The 20,751-nt window shown below is 44.5% G+C and overlaps 1 protein-coding gene across 1 annotated transcript in view; it reads left to right on the top strand.

The window, feature by feature from the left end:
- Nucleotides 1-20,751, top strand: part of PIK3AP1 (phosphoinositide-3-kinase adaptor protein 1) — a 105,449-nt gene that overhangs the window by 60,788 nt on the left and 23,910 nt on the right. Inside the window, exons 5-9 of the mRNA XM_080687895.1 lie at nt 1,524-1,666; nt 1,794-1,926; nt 4,158-4,354; nt 7,195-7,384; nt 19,277-19,372. Coding sequence (XP_080544021.1) covers nt 1,524-1,666; nt 1,794-1,926; nt 4,158-4,354; nt 7,195-7,384; nt 19,277-19,372 — 759 coding nt within the window. The remainder of the gene's footprint in view (nt 1-1,523; nt 1,667-1,793; nt 1,927-4,157; nt 4,355-7,194; nt 7,385-19,276; nt 19,373-20,751) is intronic.

The following is a 20,751-nucleotide window of genomic DNA, read 5'->3' on the forward strand; positions in this document are numbered from 1 at the left end:
ACTGAACAAAACCAGCTAGGGCATAACTTTCCATTTTATAACACATTTATTTTCTGTTACAAAAATAATGTGTGTTCAATACAGAAAAAATGAAGAATAAATTAATCATAAAGGAAAGCATGTAGAAAATTACCCATATGCCCACCCCAAAGGAAATCACTGGTTTCTGTATTTTTCCATATCTATGTACATGGCTTCATACTGTCTCATAACCCACTTTCATTATCCACATTAATAAATATTCTTTTACAACATGATGCTTACTGGTTGCAAGGTAAGCCATTGTTTAGATGCACCATAATTTATAAAGCCAGTTCCTTGTGTTGGGCTTGTATCTTATAACCATACTTTTTTTTTAAAAAAATATTTTATTATTGATTTCAGAGAGGAAGGGAGAAGGAGAGAGAGATAGAAACATCAATGATAAGAGAGAATCATTGATCAGCTGCCTCCTGAACACCACCCAGTGGGGATCGAGCCTGCAACTCTGGCATGTGCCCTGACCGGGAATTGAACCATGACCTCCGGGTTCATAGGTTGATGCTCAACCACTGAGCCATGCTAGCCAGGCTAACCATAATTTTTAAAGCTGCATGATACTCAGTTGAAAATAAGTGTTATCTTTTAATTTTTCATTTCCTCATTGTTGCATATTTATGTAATTTCTGATTTCTTATTGTATTTTTATTGTTTTAAATTATGATAAATATTGAGCATCCTTAGCTAGCAGATGTGTTGTTGTTTTTTCCTTTTGTATTTAGGATTATTTCCTCCAGATGGAATCTCTGAAATAATGGGTATTTTTAAGGATCCTGGAAAATAATGCTTTCTGAAATATTGCTACTGTCAAGTTTATTTTGCTATACCATCATCATTATCATTAAATATTTTTGCTAATTTGATATGTTTTTTAAAGTAGCCCATTGTTTTAATTTGCATTTCTTTGATTACTAGTGAGGTTGAATATTTTTCCATGTTCTCTACTTGTCGCATTTCCTCTTTTATGACTTGAATCTTTGTGGTTGGGGTATTTTTAATTTTTTCTTTTCCCCTCAAAACCCCTTCCTGTGGTGCAGAAGAGAGCACGCAGGGAGAGCTCTTTGTAATGACAGCAGCGCAGTGAATCAGTTCTACTGGCCAGATGTGGCCAAGTGTGGAGTTTCTACCAGGATCCCTCCCACCTTCTGGCAACCACTGGCCTTCATATAAATTTCTTTAAATTCAACTCTTCTTCCTGTTTATTGCAGCACTGGACCTATAGTACTGAACAAACATGAAAATCATTCAAAAATTAAATTTCAGACCCAATGACAATAATTCCTCTGACTCTGAGCCCTGTCATGTGCTAGTCTGTTCCTTGTCTGCTTCTGTCCTTTCCCTCACTTCCCCACCCCCAGCTCACCTCCAAGATCTTTCTTCCAGCCCCCAATTAATTTCTTCACCATTAAGATGAATCCATAAACACTTTTCCCTGGACACTTGTTCTTCCCGGGCACTTTTATAGTATCTTTTCTTCTGTTCAGCCCTTTCTTCTGGGAATGTTTCTCTGAAGATATATTCCGGGGACTTAGTGGTGTGCGAAGCCATTATCAGCTATTACACTGACATGGAAGAAATCGGGAATTTATTGTCCAATGCTGCGAATCCTGTGGAATTCATGTGTCAGGTAAAGATGTTGAAAGGAAACCTGAATCTTCTGGACATGTAATTTCAGCTCATGGTTTATCAGCCTTGAATCTGCTGGGTGGGAATAGCTTGATTTAAAATCTGACTGTCTTCACTTTTGTATTCAGGCCTTTAAAATTGTGCCCTACAACACAGAGACGCTCGATAAACTGCTCACTGAGTCCCTGAAGAACAACATCCCCGCAAGTGGACTGCACCTCTTTGGAATCAACCAGCTGGAAGAAGAAGATATGATGACAAGTAAGCCAACAGTCAAACCTCAAGAAGCCATCTATGGGTGATTCCAGTTTGCTGGTTCAGTATAGAGTCAACCCATACATCTGACGGCTTCCTGCTATACAGCTCTTCCTTTGAGAAGCATTCATTCCTCACTGGCTAGCCAGAGATTCTTCCACATTATACATCTGAATACCACACCCCCTTCCTAAAAAACCTTTGTTCACAAGTCCAAACTTCTTAGCTTGCTTGCAAAATTCTTCCCAAGGGCTCTTGCTGCATTTCTGCTCTCATTTCTCTCTACTCTCTCCCTTGGCTTCTGCCCTCTGCTCTACAGAAGGTATGAACTCCTTTCGCCTAATGAAAATTCTGCCCTGCCTCTTGCCACCTTGACTCAGGAATACAGTTCTTCTGGCTCTTCTTGGTTGCCTTTTGCCTGGCTACATTCTCTTCATCTCCCCGTAGCAGCTTAGGTTGCGCTTTTTTTCTGGAACCTTCAGTAGGTTTCATCTACGTGCTGGGGGCTTTCCTAGCATGTTGGCTATCCACTGTCCTAGTGCTCTTCGGCTGTGTCTGTCTTCTTTGCTAGCTCAGTGAGGGCTGGGACTGTGCTTGGTGGCTCATTGTAGGCTCAAAACAAATATTTGATGAGGAAGGAGCAGTCTTGGGTGCATGTGTGACATGGCTGGAGCTGGGAGAACCACTTGCATGGGGAGGGTGCCTGGCCCGCTGGACAGGAGGCTTCTTATGGTGCTTCTGTGGACACCACTCTTCCTTCATGCCATAGTTGCACGGCACAATGGGACCCGCGTCCTGGCTACCCTCTGTCTGTGTTCCATCCTTCCATAGCCTAAGAGAACCACAGGATGAGGTTAGATTGCCTTCAAGTCCTTCTCCTGGGGGCAATCTCCTGTTGCCTCTCCCCGTTGTCCTGCTATGGAGTGTTCTTGCATCACTTCCAGCAGGTGTTAATATTCTCTATTCTTAAGTTTGGGGCTCAGGAAGGACTATGCCATAGCCTGACAATGTGGGATCCTAGGGACATTTTCAGACCCTTCATCCCAAGGATCATATCCTGGTGAACAGGAAGCTAGGTTTGTCTTATTTAAAAACATATATATCTATTTATATATATGTACAGAAACATATATGTGTATTTATAGATACATATATCACCTATCTATCTGTCTGTCTAAATATTACTGTTGGGTTTAGAAGTCAACTTTTATGAAAACAAGACCAAAAAAATATTTTTCATGTCTGTTTCGTGGTCGAATTTAACTTGCTGTATTCAGTTATTAGTAGGTAGAGGGAGTCATGGGGATCCAGTGACTCTCAGCAGTACTTTGTTTCTCACCAATCAGAGGTTAACATGCATCCTAGGGTTCACATTGCATTAATACGAACATTCAAAACCTGTTTTAAACAAGGACCTTACTGAATACCATCCCATTAATCTTTCCAGTTCCCTTTAAGATAGTCTGGAAATACTTTCTGGTTCAAAACTAAGGCCCAGGGAAAGACTAAGCAACATACTCAGGATTACTTGACATACTTTATGAAATTGGGAATAAGAGCTATGAAGATGGACTTCATATATATATATATATATATATATATATATATATATATATATATATATATATATTGTTCAGAGAGGAAAGGAGAGGGAGAGAGAGATAGAGACATCAATGATGGGAGAGAATCATTGATCGACTGCCTCCTGCACTTCCCCTCCTGGGGATTGAGCCTGCAACCTGGGCATGTGCCCTGACCAGGAATCAAACCACAACCACATGGTTCATAGGTCGAACACTCAACCACTGAACCATACCGGCCAGGCTTCTTCTTCTTCTTTTTTAAGCATAAAACAGTTGCTTTAAAGTACCCTGAAATTTGCAGAGGTCAAAACATGGTTCCTGTTGTACTTTGTGGCTGCTTTTTAAGCCTTTAGAAAGTCACATTTTGCATTAGTATTATTTCTCAGGATTCTCTGATCCTCTTAGAGAAAGGAGGTAGGATATTATTAGATTTGCTAATTAATTAAAATATCATTTCTTCTGTCATCTGAGGGCATAATCTTCAGTGATGCCCTGAAGGAAGTTGTCAGATGTTAAGCCAATCAACCAAGAAGTAACTAACGATTGAGTGTCTGCTAGATGCCATATGAGGCATGCCAGCTTCAAATCCCAGAACAAGGGTGCCCTCTGCCTTCAATGTTATCTGCCCATTAAGTTTCCTTGACGTTTTTTCAGATCAGAGGGATGAAGAGCTGCCCACCTTGTTGCATTTTGCTGCGAAGTACGGACTGAAGAACCTCACTGCTTTGTTGCTCACCTGCCCGGGAGCCCTACAGGCATACAGTGTGGCCAACAAACACGGCCACTACCCCAACACCATTGCTGAGAAACATGGCTTCAGGGACCTGCGGCAGTTCATCGATGAATATGTGGTAAGGTCAAGGCGGGAGAGGCCCCAGGATCGGAAATGCACTGTGTTGTCCTAGGGCTGCCTTTTCAGCAGAGACGTGGTCAGATTTCATCTCTACCATGTCCTCGTGTGGCTCTTCTGGAGGCGCCAGTATGTGTGGCCTTAAGAAATGAGCCCTGGAGCCCTGGCAGGTGTGGCTGGGTGGGTTGGAGTGTCATCCCGTACATTGAGAAGTTGTGGGTTCTATTCCCAGTTGGGGCACATACCTAGATTTCAGGTTCAACCCCTGGCCCGGTGGGGGCATATGCAGAGGCTACTGATCAATGTTTCTCTCTTATATCAACATTTCTCTTTCACTCTCTCTCTTCTCATTTCTCTAAAAAAAAAAAAAAAAAAAAAAAAAAAAATCAATGAATATGTCCTTGGATGAGAATTTAAAACAAAAAGAGCCCTGGAGTCACATGGACCCGAGTCCAAGTTTCCATATTAACACTTGTCAGCCACATGATTTTGGGCAAATCGTGTTCTCTCTCTCTCTCTCTCTCTCTCTCTCTCTCTCTCTCTCTCTCTCTCTCTCTCTCTCTCTGTCTCTCTCTCTCTCACTCTCTTTCTTTCCTAGTATGCAGAAGGAAGATAATCATAGCTCTACCCGTACATTATTTTGAGGATAAAAGCAGACAAGATAGGTAAAGTACCGAGGCCCACCTTTAAAGAATTTAAAGAGACGTTTGTGGAATGAATCCACTGAAGGTTTGATGATGCTGATTCCTCTTCCCCAATCACCTCCCCACCCACTTCCAAGGCACCTTGGTGGGATGCTCCCAGCTGCCTCACCCACACTCAGGCTCAGGTGAACTGTGTTAGGATTGGTTCCTTTCTTAGCAGAAAACACTATAAAACTCTGCACCTGAGATTTCAGGGAGTCCAACGTGAAGTCCCACCTTTTGCTGACAGCTCGTCTCTTTCTGAGCCTCTGCCTGTCTTAAGGTAGATATGGCCAGTTTATCTGCTCACCTGGTGTTGGCCCCGCAGGTCCTACTTCATCACAACTCCTGGTCCTTCTTTGAGGGTAATCTTCCCCCGTGGCTAGACTTTATTCCATACCCCAGTATTGCTTCCATTGTCTTGGAAGCAGCTGCCCTTCCCCTTGACTCTACCCTTTTTTTGTTTTCCTCCATCTTCAGGACGTAAGAATACCTCGGCCTCTGGAATGGGGTTGTGACCTCAAAAGGGACAATAAACACAATCCTGTCCGGCTCTCTATCTCCAGATATGAGTGAGCCCGACACCACCACAGAAACGGAGCTCTGCTCTGTATTTGACAGTCTACAAGACAGTGACTCACCGAGGCACATAGAGGGGTCTTCCCAAAGTCTGGGGGTGACTAAGTATGTTGAGTGAATAGACTAACCTGAATGCCTGTTTGGGGCATCATTGACATAAATGAAGCTAACGGTGCTCACAGTCTGGGAGTGTTTACTCAGCTTCACTTTGAAGTCACAAATGTATAAAATGCAGTGTTTCATTTCCGTGCCAGTAGTTTTTATTAAGGACAATACTGTGTTCATAATAATCACTGCTACCTATTAAATTTATTTGATTGGCAAATGCATGATCTCTTTTAATCCTCACCACAATCCTTTGAAGTTGACAATATTGTCCTCTCCCTCTAACAATCAAGGAAAGGGCTTAGAAAGATGGAGTAACTATGCCTTGTGTCACATACTAGTAAGGGTGGAGATAGGATCTGAACCTGGTTTTCTGCCAAAGCCGAGGCTTGCTATCCTACTTCCCGTATGTCACAGGGAGGTTGAAAGATGCATGTCCAGCTTGCACTGAAGTTAGTCTGGCTCACATTTCTCATATCACCCTTGTTCTCTGGCTGTAATTCCCTTCAACCAATGCATCTTTAGCATTGTACCAAAAGGTTGTCCCTGCGTGTTGTTTATGACCTCTAAGAACTGTCCCATTTCCTCTTTCCACCAAATCAAAACCAAATGCCAGACCTTGAGTCTCCAACACTCACAGCTGCCAGCTGGTCCACTCCTTGGGTCTCATTAGGAAATCAACACGGAGTGTGATAGCAGATTAGCTCTCTTGGGACAGCGATGATGAAAATGAGTATCTCTGTGGGTTGATGCTGAAATAAGGATTGTGAAACACCGAAGTTTCTTACCACGAAAAGTTGTGCAGGGGTTTCAGAGAAACCAGCTCTCTGGCTTCACAATCACCTAGAGACCAAATGAGAGAGGCAGCCGGCCCGACCTGGGCACACAGGGTATAAAGCCGAGGAGGCACTTTGGAGAAGGGCTCTGGAGCAGTCTGCTGGCAGGAGCGGGGACTAGTGAATGAGGTTCTTGAGGGACTCTGACTACACAGAAGTGCAAGCACACCTTAGCTGCAGCCCATTTATCCCATTTGAATCTCCATGTGGCTAGTCAGTAAGGGTTACACCCTTGCATGCCATTTGTTCCCTTTTGAGGAACCACTAGGGAGTAGTGGGAATGTCAGCAGCCAGGATTGCAGGCCCTATGTAAGGAAAGGCAGTACACTTTTCTGAGCTTTGGTTTTCTCATCTGTGAACTCGGGAATATTGCATCTCTCTCAAGCCGTGTTAGAAAGAATGACATAATGTCTAGTAGTCAAATACCTAGCATCGGACCTGGCCCATAATAGGTGCTCATGAGAAGGTTGTACATTTGTATCGTCTGGTCTTTGGACATGAACGAGTGTCTCCTGGATGTGTGAGTCTGTGCTTAGTGCTGGGGGCCAAAGCCCTGACCCCTGGGAGCCTTTGCTTTGCCAGTCGCAAGCCCTCTCGGGGTGCCTCAGTGTGCCTGTGGGTCCCCTGTTCTCTTTCAGGAAACGGTGGACATGCTGAAGAGTCACATCAAAGAGGAACTGATGCAAGGGGAGGAGGCTGACGACGTGTACGAGTCCATGGCCCACCTTTCCACAGACCTGCTCATGAAATGCTCCCTCAACCCGGGCTGTGACGAGGAACTGTACGAGTCCATGGCTGCCCTCGTCCCCGACGCCACTGAAGACCTCTGTAAGTAGCACAGCCCAGTTCTGCTTCCATGTTTCGCTGACAAAAGGCTTTCTTCACTCTGGTGGATGGGGGAAGTCCCTGCTGACTGCACCTTACCCCAGAGAGATGAGGATCCTGTTTTTTGCAAAGTTAGAGCTGCCATCATGTGTTGAGACAAGCAGAATCTTTCTCCAAACGTCCTCTGCTGTGGCTATTGCATGACTGGAAGTTTCAGCAAGGTCCTGGAAGTCAGAGCTGATGAAGGCATTGTCTCGTGATCCGAGATGCTGAAACAGCGGCTTTCAACCCTGTCAGTCCCCACGGGCCCTATTTACAGTAAACAATTTTCCAGGAATGCCCCCTTTACTACCCTGATGTGAGTTTCATATATAATGTAACCTAGAAATCAAATATACACCCTAAGTAAAATATGAACGAGAACTATAAATATAAAATAGTACTAATATAAAAAAAGAGAGGAAATTCTCAGGTGTGCCTGCACAGGAGGACATAATGGGATAGCTGGATACAGATGTCTGTGCTCAGAATCACTGCCAATGTCCGGCCTCATGTGCTGACCGACACGTATCTATTGTATTGGGGACTCAGATACTGCCAACAGTGTTGGCATCAGAACAATAATTTTTCAAATGGTGAAAATTCAGTGCATACTAAAGCCATACAAAAATACAAGTTGTATTTATATACAAAGAAGTTTGCTCTTAGGGTTCAGAAAATGATAAGCAGGGTTTTTTTTTTTTGGTAGCCTGATTTTATTAAATTGATATATAATAAACTTATTTTCAAAATATATCTCCAGAACATGCTTTTTTTTTTTTTTTTGGTAAATTGCTTAACAGATTTTGCCCATTTTTGTTTACACTAATTGTTGTTGTTTTTTCATTGTAAAAGTAATACATTTTTACAAAAACTTAAAACAAAATAGAAATATGTAACTGAGTTGTTATTAAAAGTCCATATAACTCTACCCACCTAACCATTATAGCACTGGTAATAGTTTGGTGGGTATATTTGTCCATACTTTTCCTGTGCCTTCTAATATTAAATAAAAATATATGCGCACATACATATACACAGATATATACAGACACACGCATATGTATAAATATGTATCATAGGCAGATTTTTAGCCTATCTGCATGTCTGGGGAAATATTTAAAAGCCATTAGGGACATGAAACACTTCCCGTGCAGGGCTGTCCCACACATTGTGGGTGTCCAGTAGCTTTCCCTCTTGTTCTGCTAAACAACAATAGTGTCCCTCCATCATGGTGACAACCCAAAACACTCTCATCGATTTTCCAAACGCCCTCTAGAGGGCAGTGCTGCTCCCCTTGAGAGCCACCGGTAAGTAATGTTGGTTCCCGTGCACACACCAGGGTGGAAGCAGGAGCACCTGCCGCCAGCCCTCTAAGAGCCTTCTTAATGTATCCCCGCCTTTTGCTACCCAATGCTAAGTACTCAAGACACGGCCTGAGACTTAGCGCTCCTTCCCTCTGGTCTAATGAATAGATTTAAGAAAGATAAGACACAATACCCATCAACGTATCGGCTTTATTGGTGGAGAGTTTTCTGGAATGGGCTAGATTGAGCATTGCCAACTTGCAGCCTCAGAAGAAGACAGCAGGGCCCTGGGCCCCCGGGGAGATGGGCCTGGTTTCCCATCCATGAACAGACAAGCGGGCACCAAGAGGATGCCTTGCAACAGGAGGAGTGGGTGCGTAAGGGGGCCAGAGGCAGACCCTGACACCAGCAACACCCTTGACCCTGCAAACCCAGCACCTGGAAGGTGTGGTCCAACGGTTATTAGGTGCTTGCTGGTGAGATTGGCTGCTCCTCTGAGGGAGCGGGGGGAGAGGGAAAGAGTGGTAGAAGCTCCCTTTCAGCACCTAACTGGGAAGACTGGAAGGACTGGTGGGCGCTCTTCCCGAAAGAGCGGTGACCGGGCAGGGAAGTGAGGAGAGAGGGTGTCATCCCCACCATCCAAATCCTCTATCTCACCAAACCCTTGAAGCAACTGTACAAGAATGCGTTTATTAACCTCCATTTTATGAAAGAGGAAACTGGTGCACAGAGAGGTTACACAACTTTCCCAAAGTCTAACCATTGTTGGAGTTCAGATTTGAACCCAGGTCTCGCTGTCTCTAGGACCATATTCTTTATTCTGTGCCAGAAATTTCCATCTAACACCACGAAGTTTAGTCCTGGTTTCTTTAGAAAAACCATTTAGTGGCTGCAGCCCTGCTTGTTCTTTCTTTTTTTCTTTTTAAAAAACCTTTGTTGTTGAAAATATTACATATGTCCCCCTATTCCTCACATTGATCCCTGCCTCCTGTCTCCCGCCCCAGGCCTTCACCACCACTATTGTCTGTGTCCATGGGCTATGCATATTTCATATAATTTTTTTTGGTTGATCACTTCCCCCCTACCCATCCTCCCCCGCTTTCCCTTTGAGATTCCGCAATCTGTCCTATGCTTCTATGTCTCTGGATCTATTTTGTTCATTAGATTCCATATATGAGTGAGATCATGTGATACTTGTCTTTCTCTGACTGGCTTATTTCACTTCCTGCTTGCTCTTTCTACGGCCCAGACATGAGCTCACATAGCCTCTGGTGCCCCCTGCCCTTGCACATCCATACATCTCCATGTACCCAATAAGCATTTCTGGAGCATCTACTGCATTTCAGTTACTCACTTCTGGTATTGGGAAGACAAGGGAGACCAAGACACAGTCCTTTCCAATCTGGGACAGAGACCCCTTCACAAAAGTACATTTGGAGAACAAGTGTTGCCCAGTTGGGAAGCCAGAGACCATGCATTATCACTTCTGCCCTGCAAATAACATATTAAGGAATATAGTGTTCATTCATTCATTCATTCATTCACTTGCTCTCAGGACCAACATGGAGTGCAGGCTTTAGGTCAGCTTCTTACCACTGCTTTGGAGGTCACTTAGCTGTGTTCGGACAAAACTGCCTCTTCTGACTTGCGTTTTGGAAAAGGGAGAGTAATGAGGCCCTCCTCTCCAAAGGGAGTCTAAAACAAACAGTAAGTAGGAAGGTTGTCAGGGAAACTCACAATGTTGAATGGAGGGGGTCTGGGGAGCAAGGTTGGGTTCTGACCCTGCTTTTTATTCTACTCCAATCTTTCCTTCCCCCTGAATTTGTGTGGGTGAGTACACACACACACACACACACACACACATACACACACGCAAGCATGCATGCACACATACACACGCACACCCTCACATTCAGAATCTTTAGTTTAGATATGCTGCCACCAGGTGGCAATTACATTTCTATGTTATCAAACCTTCAACTTTGCTCCCAATTCTCTTGAGAATTTTTTTGTTCAAGATTCCACAGATTTAAACCACCAACACCCTCACCTTACTATATAAGAAATAAATGTCTTCATTAAGGTCAGGCTTATGCAAACACTAAAAAATAAAGACACACCTCCCTTTGGGTGTTTTCACTATCTCCTGATCTTTTGCCCCTGTCCTTGCCTCAGAGAATGATACAGTGGTCCTGGTGGCCCTCTGACTTAGCTAATACACTTTGTTTGGAAAGGTTCCCTGAGGCTCTGGGCACTGAGGCCTCAGGAACCATTTCTGGGAGGCCCTTGTTCAACTGTTTCCAAGGTAATATGCTTGTGGATTTAGCTTCGCTTAAATATCTCAGAGGCTTGTCTTTCTTCAAAAGGGGAAAGGGGCAAAAGGTGAAATGTGTAATATCTCCCTACTGGAAACTAAACTCACAGCCGTCACTCTAATCCATCCCAGAGGCTGTTCTGCTTCATGTGGCTCCTGTCTTGAACTTTTCTTTTGCACCCCTGCTCCCTCCGCCCGGTTCTGCAGCTCAGGTTTGTGTGTGGCAGAGAGCTGACTGAGCCCTTAGCAACCCCCTTGGTAACTGGCGTCTTTGTAACAGATCATCTCCAGTCTTTCTTTACCCGAGCTCTCTGATTACAGCCCCTCTCTGCAAGCTAGGTCCCCTCCACGCTGGGGGCACAGTGAAGGGCCTTGCAGCCCCGCCATGGCAGGTCTGAGCCCAGCTGAAGGAGGCGCCTTTCTAAGCAAAATTGTTATTATTGATTTGGAACATGCCGCCTTCCCTGTCTGCACTCTCAGGAGTCTTCTTTCCTGCGGCCGCTGAGGCTCTGCCATCCTCCTGCTTCCCATCTCGGGAAGATTCTGGCTGCTGGAGCCAATAAATGCTTTAGGGGCAGTGGGGCTGGGGGCAAGGCATGAGGTCTTACCAGCAAGGAACTCATTCTGTTCCTGCCCTGTCCAGGGCTGAAACTGACCCAGCAGGGCAAAGGGAGGCTCAGGGCACTTCCGATGTCTGTTGCTTTTTGATCCTCCAAATGTACAGAGAATTGTGTTGGGGACATAGGTCCGTAGTGAAACCTACTGGATTGAATGTTTTAAAGTTAATACAATAGCCCTAGCCGGTTTGGCTCAGTGGATAGAGCGTCAGCCTGCGAACTGAAAGGTCCCAAGTTCGATTCCGGTCAAGGGCACATGCCCGGGTTGTGGGCTTGATCCCCAGTGGGGGACTTGCAGGAGGCAGCTGATCCATGATTCTCTCTCATCATGGATGTTTCTCTCTCTCTCCCTCTTCCTTCCTCTCTGAAATCAATAAAAATATTTAAAAAAATAAAGTCAATACGATAAAATCCTCACCACGGTCATTTAACTTGCTTCCTCGTGCTTTCCTCGGGCACTGCATGCAGACTACTGTGCGCTGTGCTTCTGTACATGCCTCTCTGGTTATCTGCTCCTCCCGCAGCCAGGAAGCATGCATTATCCACAGTGCTGTACACAGTAGGTGCTCAACTGTTTTTTGCCTTTGAGAGTACCAGAAAACAAGAAGCAGTTCTAGACTTTGTGGGGTGGAATAGTTTGTTGGCATTCCAGCGCAGAGACTTCACTTTCCTGGGAGGTGGTAGTGAGACATCTGCTAGGTGTCCTGAGTGTGGGACACCTCAGGGTGGTACTGACTCCTCAGCCGCTCCAGGTGGGCTTGTCGTTCATGTCTCTGTACTTTCTCTTGTGCTATTCCTGCTGCCTGAGTTGCCCTTCTCTTTTCTCAGCTTGGGAGATGCCCAGATTCCTTCATAAAGCCCCAGTACCTCCACGCATTCATTTGTGTGCTCCTCATTAGTTTGTGCACTCACACATTCATGCGTTCAGCAGTGTTTATCGAACCCCTCGTGTGTTAAGTCGCTGTGCCAGGTGACGCAAGTCAGCACAAAAGCCACATGATCCCTGCCTTCCAGAGCTTCCCTTGCAGCAGGAGAGCTGGACATTAAACAAAAGGATCACATAATGAAATATATAACTATAAACCGTGACAGTGCCATGCAGGAAAAGGATACAGTACCCCGAGAGGGCAGCTATGGAGGTGAATGGAGGGGTGACTTAGCAAGTCATGGTGCTCACCGCACCCCACCGTGCACTCCTTCCTGCACGGCAGGGTCTGTGCTTGCCAGAGCACTGCATTGAAGCCCTTGTCTGCATCAGAATCCACAGAACTTAACTGGGTTGCCTCTCCTAACCCCTTCATTCTTAGCCCCTTCTTTTTCATTGCCAACCATTCCTTAGCCGCTCTGATTTCAGACTGCCCTCCTCTCTCTGTCTCTCTGCCCCTGTTTCTGTCTATCTGTCTATCTTTCTGTCTCTGTTCCTCTCCTACTGCAACTCCCTCCCCTCCCCCACCCCATCTCTCTTTTTGTTTCTTTCTGTATATATGTGACTCTCCCTCTCTCTCTCTCTGTCTTCTGTCTCCTTCCCATTACATCTCCTCTGGGGTCTGGGAAGGTTGGACTTTCTCATTGACATGGTCGATCAAAGCATCCATTCCACCTAGAAACCAATCCCGTTTCAGGTTATCTTCAAAGGGGCAATCACGCTGCTCCTGCCTCTGAGGCTCTTTTTCGGCCACAAAAACACTGGAAAAACATTCAGTTGGCCTGCTTTCAGGGGTTGAGAGCCTTTCCAGAAGAATAGTCTCTCAGCACCTGACATTTTACTGTATTATGTACCCAGATTAGGTTTTATATTAAATTAACAACACGTAATCTGAATGGAGTTTCTACTGCAGCTAAGTAATCTAGATTTATGTCCCATGAGGAGTATCACATGGGCTTCTTTGCAAATTCATTCTGGCTCTGGACTGATTCCCGAAGTAAGCACCTGCCAGGCTTTCTCTCATCTGTTCATGCTTCTTTCTTCCCGGGAAAGGGTTCTTTCTGATTGACTCCCTCAGTAAAGTACAGGCTAACTCTGCAGCTGCCTCTTCCCGGAGGAGACTGTGGCCCCAGAGTCTCCTTGTGTTTTTATTTTTTTCCTCTCCGCTGCAATGAAAGAACTTCACACTTTCTCCTTAGACCAGCAGGTTTCGTCACATTTCAGTTTATTTTTAACTGGTGAGGGATGAAGGTTAAGCACTTGGAATCTGAAGTACAAACCCCAAGCATCCAGGAATGCAGGGATTTATTGTCCTGCTTTCCTTTACAAAACGTCCTATGTCCCTGCACCTCCAGAATTTCCTGCGTTTTAGTCACTCGTGTGCTGCTCACCGTGTGCCTGGGTTGTGGGTACACTTGGGTTGTCAAATTTAGAGTTTGAGAGAATCTTATCGCTCACGAACTCCTTCAGCGAGGTACTTCTTCTTTTCTTTATTGTTATAAAGGTAGTTTCTACTACTACGAGGACTTACTGCCTGAGATAGGCGTGGTAATAGTGTCTTAAAAATAATTTCTTTTTTTTTTATTTTTTATTAAATAAATCTTTATTCAGATTATTACAATTATTTCTCCTTTTTTCCCCCATAGCTCCCCTCCACCCATTTCCCACCCCACCTTCTGCCCTTACCTACCCCCCACTGTCCTCATCCATAGGTGTATGATTTTTGTCCAGTCTCTTTATGAACCCCCCCATACCCCTTTCCCCCTGAGAATTATCAGTCCACTCCCTTTCTATGCCCCTGATTCTATTATATTCACCAGATTATTCTGTTCCTCAGGTTTTTAATTTACTTGATTTTTAGGTTCACTTGTTGATAGATATGTATTTGTTGTTCATAATTTTTATCTTTCCTTTTTTCTTCTTCCTCTTCTTTAAGAATACCTTTCAGCATTTCATATAATACTGGTTTGGTGGTGATGAACTCCTTTAGCTTTTTCTTGTCTGTGAAACTCTTTATCTGCCCTTCAATTCTGAATGATAGCTTTGCTGGGTAGAGTAATCTTGGTTGTAGGTTCTTGCTACTCATCACATTGAAAATTTCTTGCCACTCCCGTCTGGCCTGCATAGTTTCTGTTGAAAAGTCAGCTGACAGTCGTATGGGTGCTCCCTTGTAGGTAACTAACTGTTTTTCTCTTGCTGCTTTTAATATTCTCTCTTTGTCTTTTGCTCTTGGCATTTTAATTATGATGTGTCTTGGTGTAGTCCTCTTTGGATTCCTTTTGTTTGGGGTTCTGTGGGCTTCCTGGACTTGTAAGTCTATTTCTTTCACCAGGTGGGGGAAGTTTTCGGTCATTATTTCTTCAAATAGGTTTTCAGTATCTTGCTCTCTCTCTTCTTCTGGCACCCCCATAATTCTGATGTTGGTACGCTTGAAGTTGTCCCAGAGTCTTCTTAGATTATCTTCAACTTTTTGGATTTTTTTTTTTTTGCTTTTTGCTTTTTCGGTTGAGTGTTTTTTGCTTCTTTGTATTTCAATTCTTTGACTTGATTTTTGTGTTCCTCTTGTCTGTTTTTGGGTCTCTGTATAATATTTTTTATTTCAGTCAGTGTATGTTTAATTTCTAGTTGGTCCTTTTTCATCTCTTCGAGGGTCTCGTTATATTTATCGGCCTTTTCTAGGATATTCTTAAAAAGCCTTATAGCTGTGGTTTTGAATTCTATGTCCAGTCGTTTGTTTTCCTCCATTTCTTTTGTTTGTGATCTGATTTTTAGACGCCGCATTTTCACTGCTTCCCTGGGTTGGTAGATTTGTGTGCTAGGTTTCCAATTTGGCCTAGTGGGTCTGCCTCCCCAGTTAACCTGAGGTGGACACCCTTGGTGCACCCCTTTGTGGACTGTGTGTACAGCCTTGTTGTAATTAAGTCTTGATTGTTGTTGGTGTAACTGGGAAGAATTGACCTCCAGGCCAGTTGGCTGTAAGGATCAGCTGTGTCTATGCTGGGAGAAGTCCGGTGCTGGAGACAGCCTTATAGGATTAGACTTGCCAAATTGCAATAGCCTCTGTGCTCAGCTTGGATGGGGTGGAGTCTCAGTCTTGGCTTCCCGTCAGCCTTGCCCTTGCGCGCACGTGTGTGCCTTCAGTCCTCTGCCTTCCCGGCTCCCGATTCTCCGCCCGAGAGTCCAGACTCCCCCCACAAGAGCGTGGGTCCCCAGGGGCTCGCCTGGAACTGGGGTTCACTGCAGTCAGAACTGGGGCTCACTTCAGTCGGAACTGAGGTTCAGTGCCGTCAGGAGCCTCTCACTCCCTTCCGCTAGGGAATGCCTGTGGCAGCCTCCGCAGCCTTTGTGCGCACTGGCGCGAGCGGACTTTCAGTCCTCCGCCTTCCCCGGCTCCTGAGTCTCCGCCCGAGAGTCCAGACTCCCCCCACAAGAGCGTGGGTCCCCAGGGGCTCGCCCGGAACAGGGTTTCAGTGCAGTCAGAACCGGGGTTCAGTTCGGTCGGGGGCTCCCTTCCCCCTTCCGCCAGAGAAAGTCAGCCAGGCTCTCAGCCGCCCTTCCTCTCTGCGCGCACAAAGACCCTTTGCCGTACCTCCAATTCTCTGTGAGCTTTTCTCTATCCTTCTAGTTGTAGAATTTTCACTCAGTCAGCTTTCCTGCGGTTCTGGATGGTGTCCGTTCTGTCTTTTAGTTGTAGTTTTGAAATTGTTGTGCGAGGCAGCAGTTTAGGTGTTTACCTATGCCGCCATCTTGGTTTTTTTTCTTAAAAATAATTTCCAGTGCCAATGTCAGTTAGCTGGTATTGAGTGGCTGGGGAGCTGTGTGGAGAAGAATTCTGAGGCCAGGAACAATGCTATGATGGATCAGTAATGTTTGCCTTAAGTATAGAATAGGGACATGGAGGCCAATGTATGTATTTGCTGTTCCTGGTCTAATTCAAAGATATTTATATTCAATTCAGTATAAAAAGAACCGTTTTATTTAAAATATAAATGGCAATAAGATCAATTTCAGGTAACTTCCTTGGAGGCAGTGCACATCCAGAGACTCAATAGAGACCAGTGCCTGTATCAGGCCAGGGCTGCTGAGTCCTCTGTGGACATGATTTAATTGAGTGTGTCCTACTCCCAGGCTGACGGTACTGATAATTTGGTCCCATCTGTGGTAAGCAGAATAATGTCCCTGAATCTGTGAATATGCTCGGTTACATGGCAAAGAAGAATTACAGTTGCAGGTGGAATTGTTTGCTAATCAGCTGGCCTTAAGGTAAAGGGAATATACTGGATTATCGGGGTGGGTCCAGTGTAATCACAGGGTCCTTAAAAATGGAAGAAGAAATCAGAGATGGCACCATGAGCAGGACTTGGTTCAGCGGAGCTTTCTGCCCAACATTGCTGGCTTTGAAGCTGGAGGAAGAGGGCCTGGTGCCAAGGAAGGAAGGCAGCCTCTGGAAGCTGGAAAGGTCAAGGAGACAGATGCTCCCCTCGAGCTCCTGGGAAGGGATGTAGTCCTGCCAAAACCTTGAGATTATCCCAGGGAGAGCCATTTCAGACTTCTGAACTACCGAACTGTAAGATAGTATGTTATATTCTTGTTTTTCGCCACTAAGCTTGTGGTCATTTGTTACAACAACAAGAAACCAATACACTGTCTAGGTTGCCTCAATATAATGATAATGATTACCACTAATATCTAGTGCCTGGCACTGCTGATAAGCATTTTATAAGCATTGTCTCAATCGGCACGTATAGTCTTCCTATGACGTGGATACTGTTATTTATCCCCACTTTACAGATGGAGATATAGAAGCTCAGTGATAGCAAGTAACTTGCCCAAGGATGCAGAGCTAATAAGTGTCAGAACCAGGGCTTGAACCTAGGTCCCCAGGATACCAAAGACCATGTCTCATTCACGACCCTCAGGCCCTTTCCTGAACCACAGGACTCAAAAGGCATTTGCATTTGAAAGAATATTTTACAATATTCTTTCAAATGTAAATTTTAAAATATGTAACCATGGCATTGTTTATAACAGCAAAAAAAAAAAAAATGGAATCATGAATAACAAAGAGTAGATCAATTGTGGTTTTAAGAACTAGTGGCCCGGTGCACAAAATTCATGCATGGGGGGGCATGTCCCTCAGCCTGGCCTGCACCCTCTCCAATCTGGGACCCCTTGGGGATGTCCGACTGCTGGTTTAGGCCCGATCCAGAGATCAAGCCTAAACCGGCAGTCGGACATCCCCCTCACAATCTGGGACCGCTGGCTTCTAACCTGCCTGCCTGATTGCCCCTAACCACTTCTGCCTGCCAACTTGATCGCCCCCTAACCACTCCCCTGCCAACCTGATTAATGCCTAACTGCTCCCCTCCTGGCCTGGTGGCCCCCAACTGCCCTCCCCTGCAGGCCTGATTGTCCCCAAGGCTTTTATTAATATAGATGGAACATTATGCAACAATTGGAAAGAATGTATGTGTTAGAGCCACTTCTACAACATAGTACCACCTCAAAATCATAATAATACCATCTGAAAAACAAAACAAGAACTTGGTTTTTAGGTCACCCATGTAATTGGTTCGTTATAAGGAGGAAGCACATTGACCTTTGGCTTTCACTATTAAGCATAAACCCCTGGAGACGAAAACTGTGTGAAAACCATTCAATTACCACAGTAAATCCACTTAAACCCGAGCAATCAACAGTACAGTACTTTATGACGCTGAAATATGTGTTTTGGGAGTAAAAGTTCAGCCATGTGTTTAAAGTAGAGCTTTGATATTATCAAGAGGTTGTCCTCACTATGTCATATTACACAATTACTGAGGACTTACTTGGTTAAGCAAAATATGTAGTTTGAAGTTGAATAGTATACTTTCAGAAAAAATGGTTTGAATTTCATTATTATACACACATATACTGTTTCCTTACTACTTTGATCTTTGGGGACTAGTTAAAGACAATCTGGTGAATTTGTATGAGTAATTCTATGCAATTCCTTATATCACACTTCCAAAGAATACAAATTCACCAGATTGTATAATCTTTAACTTTATTCATACCTTTTGAGCCTTGTGGTCCAGGAAAGGGCCTGAGGATTGTGAATGTTGCTCTTCTTTATACTCCACATTTACTCTGTGTTCTTTTTGAGTAGATGGATGGATGGATGGATGGATGGATGGATGAATCCTATATAATGAAAGTGTAATATGCTAAGTGTCTGACCGATAAGTCGACTCGACTGCTCAACCAGTTGCTATGATGTGCACTGACCACCAGGGGGCAGATACTCAGACCGGTAGGTTAGCTTGCTGCTGGGGTCTGGCCAATCAGGACTGGGTGAGAGGGTCAGACATGCCCTGGAGCCCTTCTGCGGTCCCTTCCTGGCCGGCCAACCTCCTGTGGTCTCTCCCCAGTCAGCTGGCTCCTACCGCCCCGAATGGGACTGGGCAAGATGGCCCTGATTGGTCCCAATCACTGGCCAGGCCGAGGGATCCCACCCATGCATGAATTTGTGCACTGGGCCTGTAGTGGATAGATAAGTATGATGGATAGATGAGTAGATGAATAGATTAATGAATTCTTGAATCTCTTGGTTCAAGATCTCTTGATTTGTTAAAATTTTTATATTCATCTGAAAAACCTCCTTGCTTGTGTGGAAGAACAACTTATTACCTCTTAATCTCCTTTTCCTTCTAGATGTCGAAATGCTTCAGGCCAGTACATCTAGCCCAATCGCTGGAGAAAGTTTCTCCCGGACCACTAAGGACTCTATGATCCGCAAGTTTTTAGAAAGTAAGTTGTAGCTATGAGCAGGGAAGCAAAAGGGAGAAAGAAAAACACATGTAAGACATTGCGTGGTTACATCTGAAAGTTGCTCCACTCAAGGAGTGGGTTTCCATGTACATGGCATACGGGTGATTGAAGGCATTCTACCCCACTGGCTCACCCATCAGCCTGTTACAGGAGGCCAGAAGTTCCCACCACTGCAGCAATTCATCTGGATTAACAAGTTGCCTTCAGCAAGACCTTTTTTTAAATGCACATGTTTCTTTTTATTTAATCAAAATTTATTGAGTACTTACTATGAGCAAATCACTATTGTGGATGTTGGGCTGGGGGACAAAGAAAAATAAGATTTGACTTACTTTCTCTCTGATGAAGGAGAATATAAGAGAATATGCATCACTATTATTAAGTTGAGGCTGAATTGCATAGTGGCTAAGAACACAGCCTCAATTCCTCCTCAGTTAGCAGGAAAAACTTGGGCAAGTTACTCAACACTTTTTAATCTCAGTTTCCCCAGTTGTAAAGTCAGATGAATGTTGTGAGAATTAAATGAGTTATTGTACATTAGGCCTCAGGGCAGGGCCAAAAATAGAACAGGTAGTCAAGGTGTATTATTGTTGGTATTCTTTTCTTATCATTATCGAAGGTGTCAAAGGTGGAAGGTGTTAAGTTATATGAGTAATCCCTTAACTCTGTTCAATCATTTATAATTTATAGTGGGGTCTATTGCTCAAATAGGTGTAGAAGGCAGGGTGCTAAGAATGTAGGATGGGAAAAATAGTTTTGACAGTGAAGAGCAAAGAAAAGTTGTATTAGTAGACAAATCACAGGGAAGTCAAGAGCGGTCTCCCCACTGCTCAGAAAATGCAATGAAAAATCCCTAATAAGTACTAGATTAGACATCCCATAGGAAGGAGACCCAGGCTTCATTCATCCCTGTATCTCAATCAGGCATTGAATACAGATTTGTTGGCTGAATGGTGCTAGAGAGAAGAAGGAAGGTAGAGGAAAGCCCCTACTATGAGCATACCCTGAGCTGGGTGCTTTCCCTTTATTATCTCATTTTGTCCTCACAGTATTCCTGTGAGTAGGTCTCAGAGGGAAATCAGGCTCAGAGAACATGTTACATAACATGTTCAAGGTCACACAGCTCTCATGTATGAGGTGTGGCTGGCATACAGGTCGGCTGAGATTCCTGAAGACAAGAGGACCTTGTGTTTGGGTCTGAGCACAGAGCATTTCAGCCTGTTACCAGGAAGGAGGCCGAGAAAATCGGAGGGACAGAGGGTGGGAGGCAAGCTTCAGTCCTAAGTGTTTTTGTCACTGGGGAGCAGAGTGGCGGCAAAGGTTGCAAGAGAGGCAGTAGAGCTTGCTGGCTAGGAGCA

The sequence above is a fragment of the Plecotus auritus genome (genome assembly GCF_963455305.1).
Source record: "Plecotus auritus genome assembly, chromosome: 9".
NCBI lineage: Eukaryota > Metazoa > Chordata > Mammalia > Chiroptera > Vespertilionidae > Plecotus > Plecotus auritus.